Source organism: Populus trichocarpa, chromosome 10 (assembly GCF_000002775.5).
Source record: "Populus trichocarpa isolate Nisqually-1 chromosome 10, P.trichocarpa_v4.1, whole genome shotgun sequence".
NCBI lineage: Eukaryota > Viridiplantae > Streptophyta > Magnoliopsida > Malpighiales > Salicaceae > Populus > Populus trichocarpa.
Window position 1 is genome coordinate 417392 of NC_037294.2, and position 10684 is coordinate 428075.

General features: G+C 33.8%; 1 protein-coding gene across 1 annotated transcript; it reads left to right on the plus strand.

The window, feature by feature from the left end:
* The first annotated feature begins 6280 nt into the window (after positions 1-6280).
* Positions 6281-8300, plus strand: LOC7477212 (rhomboid-like protein 14, mitochondrial). Its single transcript, XM_002314306.4, has 2 exons — positions 6281-6723; positions 7097-8300. The coding sequence occupies exons 1-2, from the start codon at positions 6517-6519 to the stop codon at positions 7874-7876; spliced, it is 987 nt and encodes a 328-aa protein (XP_002314342.1). The 5' UTR covers positions 6281-6516; the 3' UTR covers positions 7877-8300.
* Positions 8301-10684: the final 2384 nt, after the last annotated feature.

Sequence of the window (10684 nt, forward strand, 5' to 3'; positions counted from 1 at the left end):
CCTTATATATTGTTGAAGAAAATAGGGAAGGTAGTGAGGAAAAGGGAGTAACCGAAGTAAACCCCGACACCTACAACCCACATATATCCTTTAATGCTTTAGAAGGAGTAATTCGCCTAAACACACTCAGAGTCACGGGCAGGGTAGAGAAACAACCCTTGTTTATTTTGTTGGACTCTGGAAGTACACACAACTTCATCAGCAACCAAGTGGCAGACAAGTTGCATTGTAAACTTACAAGTATTAAGGCTCTAACTGTGCAGGTAGCTAATGGTGGAACCATGACCTGCACTTCAGTGTGCAGCCACTTCCAATGGTTTATACAGGCAGTTGATTTTATGACTGATGTCTTTACCTTGGACCTCAAAAATTGTGATATGATCCTGGACATTAAGTGGTTAGCCACATTGAAAACCATCGTCTGCAACTACGAAGAAATGGTATTAAACTTTCAATTGACTATTAAACTTTCAATTCTCTTTAATTTCACTCTTAATTCCTATCAATTGAGTCCCGAGAGTTCAACGCCTTTTGCAAAATGATATTTGACTAGGGATTTCTTCAATTTAGCTCTTAATTAATCATAAACTTTTAATTTTCTTGTAATTTTACCCTTGATTTGAATCAATTAACTTGGTAAAAATTAAATTTGATCTCTTAAAATTCCATTCTTCTTAATCAAGCTCAAATTGGGCTCCCAAACTTAATATTTCACCAATGAAGCCCCTAGTAAAAGTAATTTGACCAATTTAAAGTATAATTAAGTCCTTGCACCTAATTAAATCCTTTAATTGAATCTAAATTAATTCTTTAACATAATTAAACTTTTAATTTGGCCTATTAAAAATTGAATTATGTCCCTAGACTTAATTTTTATGCAGATTTGTCCAATAATAATTTAATTTGACTTTGAATCTGCATTGTTTCTCAAGTTTTGGGTATAATATGGCACAATTAGGCTCCTGATTCCATCCAAAATTACAGCTTGACTTTCTATGTTTTAAATCCTTTCTCAACCAAATTTTTTTCATATTGTTAGTCTCCTTGCTTTTATTATTTTATTTATTATTTTTATTATTTTATAAGGAAAAATGGTAAAATTTTAGGGAATAATTCAAAAATAAGTTATGACAATTGGTATGATTTTGTTGACTACCACGATATTATTATGGTAGATTATATTTGTTATTTTCTTCATATCCGTCTATAAAGCCCTTATATTAGTGTTATACAAGTTTAATGGATGATAACAGGATAAACTTTTAGAAATAAACACTACCAACTAGTTAAAACTTAGCTTAGCTAAATTATGACTACCTAACAAGAACTGGGTGAATGCGGGCTCTTGGTAGCTGCTGAAGTTTGTAAGCAACTGCTCTAATTTTTTATATCACATGATACGACCCATAAAATTGAATGGCAAGCTTCTTGTGGGCACGTTTAAAAACTAATTGTTGTTGATAGGGATGCAACTTGAGAAACACCATTTCACCTACTTCGAACGTGACATCTCTCCTCTTTTGATCAACTGTTTGTTTTATGCGATTGATGGAGGCTTTTAGATTGGCTTTGAGTTATCGTAGTATCGCATCTCTAGTTATCAGTTGCCCATCCACTTTCTTGATGAAAGAAAAACCGTTATGATAAAGTGGGAATGAGGGGGGCGAACGCCCATATAACACCTGAAATGGAGTCATTCTCGTTGAGGCATGATACGTTGCATTATATCATAACTTAGCCCAAAAAAGATAGGCACTCCACTTACGCGACCATTGATGCACAAAGCACCGAAGATACTGCTTCACGCAGCAGTTGACCACTTCTGTTTGGCCATCGGTTTGATGATAATAGGTGGAGCTAAGTTATAACTTAGTGCCTGACATTTGAAAAGATTCTTACAAAAACCTGTTAATAAAGATTGGATTGCGATCACTGATGATGGATTTTGCCAGCCAATGTAACTTGATAATCCCTTCCATAAATTTTTTAGCCTCACCTTTAGAATTAAATGGATGAATTAAAGTTAGGAAAGGTAAAGATTTACTTAACCTATCCACTACTACCAATATTATATCCTTATTGTTGGTAATGGGTAATCATTAAATAAAATTGAGAGTGATATCTCCTCATACTTAGCACAAAATAGGCAATAGTTGGAGAAATCCTATAGGTGAGAGTGTTTTGGATTTCATCTTATGGCATACTTCACAACGTTGGATGTATTTGTGGACTTCTCGATACATTTTAGGCCAATAAAATTATTAAGCCAACCGTTTGAATGTCCATAACACTCCTGAATGCCCTTTGATTTTTGTGTCGTGAGCCTCATGTAGCAACCTTTTTCATTAACTCTCTTTGGGAAGGAATGATTACCCTGCCTTTGAAGTAGAATAACCTATGTCATTATATATATGACCCTTCGGTTTGGCTCTTGGCCAATTAAGCGACTGATTGAATGTATGGATCTCCTTTATATGCTCTCCAAAGTTTATCCCATATGGTTACAATGGGTACATGGAGGTGATTAAGGACTGGACTGTTAGGCTTACGTGAGAGGGCGTCTGTTGCTAAATTTTCATGGCATGGGCGATAAGTGATCTCATAATTATAGCCTAGCAATTTGGTTACCTATTTTTGCTGCTTCGATGTTGCCAAACGTTGTTCCAAAAAATATTTTAGGCTGTGTTGGATGGTTTGGATGAAGAACTTCCTCCCCAATAAATATGGTCGCCATACGTGTATTTCTTTGGCGTAGGTTAACCATGATTTTTTTATAACTCCCAGTGCACGGCTTATAAAGGCGACGAGCTTGCCTTGTTGAGTTAAGACCGCACCTATTCCTTCCTCTGCAGCCTCCATTTCTATGATGAAGGACTTATTGAAATTGGGCATAGCCAAAACAGATGTGGTAGTCATTGCTTGCTTAAGAGTCATGAAGGCTACTCTAACTTCCTTGTTCCATCTGAACTGCCCTTTTCTTGAGGAGGTTAGTAAGAGGTTGAGCGATGATGCCATAATTTTAAACAAATTTCCTGTAATATCTTGTCAAGCCTAAAAAACCATGTAATTCATAAATATTAGTTGGTTGAGGTCATGCCACCACGGCTGCAATTTTGTGATTATCGACCTTCACTTCTTGAGGCATAACAATGTGTCCCAAATATTCTAATTCATGTTGGCCGCATGCATACTTGCTGGCCTTGGCAAAAAAATGACGCTCCCTCAAAATCTTCAAGGTTTGTTTAATATGCACCACATGCATATCCAAGCAGAACTATATACAAGAATATTATAGAAGAAAACCAAAATAAACTTTCGAATATAAGATAAGGTCAAAATATAGAGTTCATGATGATTTGGAATGTAGAGGGTGTATTACATAGCCCAAATGGCATCACTAAATATTCATAATAACCGTTGTGAGTACGAAAAGCAATTTTGAGTATATTGGAAGAATTTACTCTTACTTAGTGATATCTAACCTTTAGATTGAGCTTGGTAAAGAAGGATGCACCATGTAATTCATCCAACATATCATCTATTATTGGAATAAGAAATCTGTCCTTGATGGTGGCGGTATTGAGTGTGAGGTAGTCTGTGCCAAACCACCAACTTCTATCCTTTTTCTTTACCAATAATATCGACGATAAAAATAAACTGGTGCCCGGTCAAATGAGGCTAGAATTAAGCATCTTTTGAACTTTTTTTTCAATTTCTTCCTTCTTGAAATAGGCATATCAATACGAGTATACATTAATTGGCTCAACCCCCTTCTTGAGTGTAATGCAATGCTCTACTTCGCGCATAGGTGGTAGACTTAAAGGCTCTTGAAACACGCCTGCATAGTCTTTCAACAACCTTTACATATCTTGTTGCTTATCATCAGGTGGCACACCATGTAACATTGTTCCCAGAAGTGGTTGAAAGCATACTACAAATAATGCATGGCCTTGGTGAAGCTCCTTTGATAATTCGTTGGGTAAAGCAACCTAAATTGCTTACACGTCTACACCTTGCGGCCTTCAATTTTGATTATCCCAAATAAAATCCATGGTCAACTGTTTCCCATTACAGACCATGAAGCCAAGCATTTCAAGACATTGCATACCAAGTATAAGGTCAAGACCTATTAAAGACAGAAAAAAAAAAGTGAGGTAAAACTCGGTGCCCTGCAACTCCACTCATACCTTATCATAACACCCCTGACACTTTGGTTTTTCTCTATTGGCCTCCCAGATAGAAAATGCTTTTGTAAGAACTACTGGCATAGGTTTTGGACTCGTTCATCTTGTTAATGCATGCAACGTGATTTCGAGTTCTAGTTCATGTTCCTATACTTCCCCTGTATCTTCACCTTGGTCTTCTTCCAATATCTGTTGGTCTAAAATTTCTTCGTATACCACGTTACCCACATGCCCTTCCAAAAGTAATAATTGTGGTCTTTGACATTTATGTCCAGCTGTGAAGCATTCATTGCAGTTGAAACAAAGTTCTTTTTTGCATTTCTTCCCATGTTAAACGTCTAATTAGAATAGTAGGGGTAGTAGAAGCTACACACATGGTTTGTGGCAGAGCTAGATGAGTTCTTATGGGTGGAATTTATGTGAACCGTTGATGTCATGTAAGTTGCTCGTCTTGCATTCATGCTAAATTAATGGCCTCCTTGAGGGATTGCGGTTTAAACATCCCCACCAACACCATTTACATCCATCCACGCACCTTGTTGTCGAGCTTCTCAAATTCACATTAATAATCTCTCAACGTTCCAAGTTGCCTGACTCTTGAGAGAGCTTCATCAAAGTCTTCGCATCTTGATGGTCCGAAGCAGGCCCATAATTCCTCCTTGAATTTTTCCTATGAAATCATGTGTCCTTCTTCCTGTAACATCCTATGAAGCCACTGCAACTATTGGTTGCCTCCCCTTCAAGGTGGTAAACAATCATAAGAACCTTTTGGTTTTCTGTCGTGCCCTGATATTCAAAGAATTTTTCCACCCGATTGAACCACTCCGTTGAATTGTCTCCAGATAAGTGTGGAAATTCTAGCTTGGCTGATTTGGATGAGATGATCCGCCAGCCTCCATCTTGTTTTTCTAGGTGGTGATTGTCATGATTTGAGGACTCTAAATTAGAGAGCAACATATTCGAAAGTCGATTGAGAGCTTCCTCCAAATGGTGGAGCTTGTTGTTCATATCAAACTCCATTCGTTGTAATCCCTCTTGAACTACACCGAGCCCAGACTTCAAGTGCTCAATTCGCTCATTGTTGATTCCCATAAGAAACATGTCTTTAATACTAATTATAGGTTATGTTTAAATATAAATAAAAACATTCATGAAAATATCATTTTCGGGTGAGGATGTACCACAATTTAACTGAAATAATTTTTTTTATCCCTCGTTGATAACCCATAGCTGCTTAAATAGCAGACCATATGTATGAAACTGAAAACAGAGTAAGCTGAAAAAAAAGGAACATCCTAAGACCATTACCAGTAACCGACGCCTAACAAATGAAATAATAGAAATGGACTCCATGTATCATTGAAATAAAATGCAACAAAAAGATATCAAGCATAAATCTCTCCAACTGCTAAGACTTGGTCCATGTACGTATCCACGCCACTCCCATGCACTATGTCGTTACGTCTCGTTTATGTTTCCTGTCAACCTCCTCCTAAATATTTAGGATTTCATTTGAAACCTCTAATTGAATGTAATGGCTTATCATATTCAACTATTCTAGACGTTGGCATAAATTATGTCATTTTGTACTTTGAATTAGCTTGGGGATTATAAAATTTTAAGTTAATTTACACAAATTTTGAGTGGTTAAAATAAATAAAATTAAGTTGAACATAATTTAAAATCTTCATATAAAAAAAATCCATCAAAATCTAATTCACTTATTAATTGATTTGATTATTTGGTATAAATTTTTTATTTTATCTTTAATGGATTTTTAACTAATATTTATATTTATTATTTATTTCCATATAAAAAACATTATTATAAAACTTGATTTCATCTAGCGAGTTAATTTTATAATTTATCCACTCAAAATTTAGTTTAGATCTAATTTTTTTAATTAAATTGACTTGAGGATTAACATTATCAAATCAAATTCATTCCATCAACGATGGCACAATCAAAATCAGAATAATATTTTAGTTTGATTTAAAATAAAAAAAGAACTTAAAAGTTAAAACCACATTGTTTTGATTTTTTAAAAAAATAAAATGACCTCATTTTGTATTGATTCAGCCCATAACAAGTGACCAAGGTCGGGTTGATTATGAAAAGAGAGAGAGAGAGAGAGAGAGAGAGAGAGAGAAAAAGGAAGCATCTAGAATTCCTTTCTCTGCAGGTAACCGACTTTAGCAGCAGGAGAGGAGTAGCAGTGATGTTTTTTATAGTTATTTTCTATTACATATGTATGGATTTTGAATAGGCAGGAGAAAAGAGAAGAGATAGATTTTGAACAATCGAGTTTGTTAGATAGATAAATCGAAGGGAAATGGATAGAAGAGGAAGCTTAACAAAGGGAATGTTGCCGCTGCTGGCAATTCACGCTGTAAGCGAGTACTATAGGCTGCCATGGAAACCTCCTGTCACCGCGGCTCTTCTCGGTGCCAATACTCTCATCTATTTGAGGCCTGCTTTTCTCCGTCATATCCTTCCCTCTATCGATCAAGTCTGGTTTAATCCCCACCTCATTCTTAAGGTACCTATCTGGGTCGTCGTCGTCATCGTCATCGTCATCATTATTATACTAGTAGAGTAGAGTAGATCCTACATGTTTTAATTGCTATTATTTGTTAATTGGGCAAATCAATCAATTGGGTTTCTCCAATATATCAGAAAGAATCGGTTTATCCAATATTTTAGAAAGAATCGATTGATTGATTGATGATGGGCTTTGCTATTAATTTGCTAAAGTCTAGTAGTTTTGCCTATCTTATTCTTTGTTAATTTTTGTATACAATTATTAAGTGAAAAAACCATCGTGTGGTTTAAAGATTTTGTATTTGTAGGTTGTGTCCTAATTGTAGGAAATAACTGATGATGCCTTTGCCTTTTGCTTTTTTATTGAGCAGTATAGGGACCTGAAACGCTTCCTGCTCTCACCATTCTATCATGTGAGTGACTCTCATCTCGTTTACAACATGATGTCGCTCTTATGGAAGGGAATTCAATTGGAAACTTCTGTGGGAAGTGTTGAATTTGCATCTATGCTTGCTGCTTTACTTGCTATGTCCCAGGGTATTACACTTTTGCTAGCCAGGTCCCTCCTCCTCTTCTTTGATTATGACAAACCTTTCTACTCTGAATATTCTGCTGGATTTTCTGGTGTTCTCTTTGCCATGAAAGTTGTCCTCAATTCTCAGTCCGAGAGTCTTACTAATGTCTATGGATTGGTCATACCGGCACGCCATGCTGCATGGGCAGAGTTGATTCTTATCCAAATGTTTGTACCTGGCGTCTCATTTCTTGGCCACCTCGGTGGAATACTTGCTGGGATTCTCTATGTCAAGTTGAAGAGAGCGTATTCAGGTCCAGACCCACTCACTCTAACCATCAGAACCCTTACCAATGTAATAAGCTGGCCTCTGAGGTTTGTGAGGAATTTATTTCAATTCCGGCGAGGACGGATTTCTGGTCGTGGAAGTGTTGGTGGGAGGCAGACGGGAAGGGCAATGTCAGGGCTGTGGAGATGCCAAGCATGTACATATGATAATTCCAGTCTGTTAAGTGTATGTGAGATGTGTGGGACAAGTCGGGGTGCTCGTGGATTGTCCTCCCGTGAATTTTCACGCCATTCCGATGACCTTACATTGGAAGAAATACGTCTTCGAAGGATCGAAAGATTTGGTTGATCAGACTCTTTAACTCATTTTATACGCCACCATTTGTTTGTTGATTCTGTAGCCAAGTTAGATGTGGATTAAGACCAGTTCTCAAGTTTGGCAGACTTCTCCGCCCATTTTCATACTCGAGGTCCCTTTTCTTTGAGATGTAGCTGGTCTTTGTTTGCTTTCGTAAAAGAAGTAGAAGATGGATTTTCCACTCAATCTCTTGGTTGTGGATGCAAAGCAGAAATGAGCAATGGGATAGCCCTCGAGTGTTTGATGTTGTTTTCAAACATTAGATGATTGCTTTGTGAAAGTAGTGGAAGTCATCGATAAATGTTTAGCGACTTGCGCGGGAAGGCTTTCTGGTTGTGTTTTTTACTAAGATGCATTGGTGTTTTACTGTACACATGATAGTTACATTGAAATTATTATTGGTGAAATTACACTAGCTACTGGGGTAAAATAGTATTTTTACATTATTGATTAGTTATTATTCGAATAATCTAGGGCATATAACTAGAGTCTATGAATGCTTTTGTATTTTCACTTTCAAAGCACATTAAAATTATTAAAATATCTTTAAATACCAAGTTTTTTTAATTGGTTTACATGGTTCCTTTGTTTTCTTAATCTTGTTTTTTTTTTTATTTATTATTATCAAGGAGTGCTTTGGTAATTTTATAAATATAAATATTATTATAAAGATGGTCTCTCATCATGTTTTTTTTATTATTATTATTATCATCAAGTTAGCTAAGGAGTGCTTTGATAATTTTATAAATATTTTTACATTATTTATTATTATTATTATTATTATGCTCTCTAATTTTTTTCATCTATCATAATTGATTTTTTTTTATTTTCTTGATTTTTTTTATTTTTGTCCCCCGTTATTTTATTTTATTTAATTTTTATACCAGAATTGGTTTTTATTTTCTTGATTTATTTTATTTTTTTAATTTCTTCCTTTATTGTTTTATTTTATTTAATTTAATTTTTATACCAGATTTGTTCATTATTTTTTTTTTTGTTATTTATTTTAATTTTTAATCTTGGATGATTGAGAGTTTTGCTTCATGATTTTTTCAAGTTTGTCTTCTATGGGGTAATCCAATCTCATGATCAGCGTCACAGGTTTTGAAAATTAGCTTAATTTTAACTTTAGTCTTTTTTAGGTCATGTTTTTAATTTTTTTTTTAATTTCATCATTCGATATTATGTTTTTGGATCTTTAGTTTCATGGTTTTGTCGCTTTTCATCATATGAGATTATCTCAATCTTATATCCCAAGTCGCGAGTTAGGCGAGTTAATCTATATTGACTCGGGTTTTTTTTTTATATTTTTTAAATTGATTTTTTTTTTAGTTTCATCTTCCATCGTTTAGTTTGTTTGAGAGTTGACATCCATTGTTTTATTCAAAAAAAACATTTATGAAGTTATTCCAACCTCATAACCGAGCTGTGAGTTTGGCATTCTGACTAAATTTAGATTTTTTTGTCTTTTTTTAAATTAATTCTTTTTCAATTTGTTCAACATTAGATTGGCTGGTAATTGAGTTTTATTTTTTATATTTTTTTCTTCATGAAGTTATCGCGTTCTCATTTAATTTTTGCTTTGTTGTCAAATAAAATTGTTGATACCTTAAAAGAATATTTAGAGGGTATCTTTTCATAATATTGGCAAACATTCATTTTTTTTATTAGTCATTGTCATTTTTTTTTGTCATTATTTTTTTTATCATATAATTAAATTAATCAAACTTGCTGAACATATTTGAATTAATGACTCGGCTCCCAATTTTTTCTTGCTTTTTTGAAATCACTATCATCACCTAAGCATTTTTTACGTTATGAAAAATTTAATTTGGCTTATAGCGTAGCACAAACCACCTATCTAGAAGAAACTATATGAAGAAACAATTTGTCAATTTAGCATTCTACATGTAATTCATATTTTTTCAATGTAATTGTTTATTTTGGCTCTGTTTTGCATTGTGATGCGTTGTGGTTAGAGATGCTTGTAAGATTATCATAACTTTAAAAATCATTTAGTTTTCATTACTTAAATTAGCATCTTATATAGTAAGTGGGCCACCTATGTATGTACTGGAGATTATAGAAAGAAATAGTTTGTGATTTTAGCATCTTATATATGATTCATATTTTTTCAATAGTGTTATCCACTTCAATTCTATTTTACATTGTGGTGCGATGTAGTTTGAGATATGTTTAGGCTAACCACCATTTAAAAAGTTATTTGATTTATACCTATTTGGCAGCGTATTTCTAACAATATTTCAAAAGTGTATATGCCTTGAAAAGATATTAAATTGATGCTATTTTTTTAGTGTTTTTCGATAATTTTGATGTGTTGTTGTCAAAAATAAAAAATTATTTTGATTTATTTTCAAGCAACAAACACTTTTAAAAAACACATTGTACCACAATATCAACACTTTTGAAAAACACATTGTACATATTGAGATTGCTTAAATTTGCTTTACATCTCAAATTGTGGTAAAAACTTGGATTTTAGAGAAGCTACAATTGTACCTTTTCTTAAAAAAAAAAATTTCAAAATTGTAATCGTAAAAACTACCACAATATCAAATATACATTTCATGGTTCACACAAACTCATTTTATTTTATGTATTTTTTTATGATGTTCTTTTAGATATATATGATTCATGTTTTGAAACCTAAAAGTATGAGAAATATCCAAAATCCAATGGATTAACGTAGAATAATTTCTTTAAGATAAACATAGATTAACTATTTCTTAAGGAAAATATATTTTAGAAAAATATTATACTAAAAATCAAATGGAAATA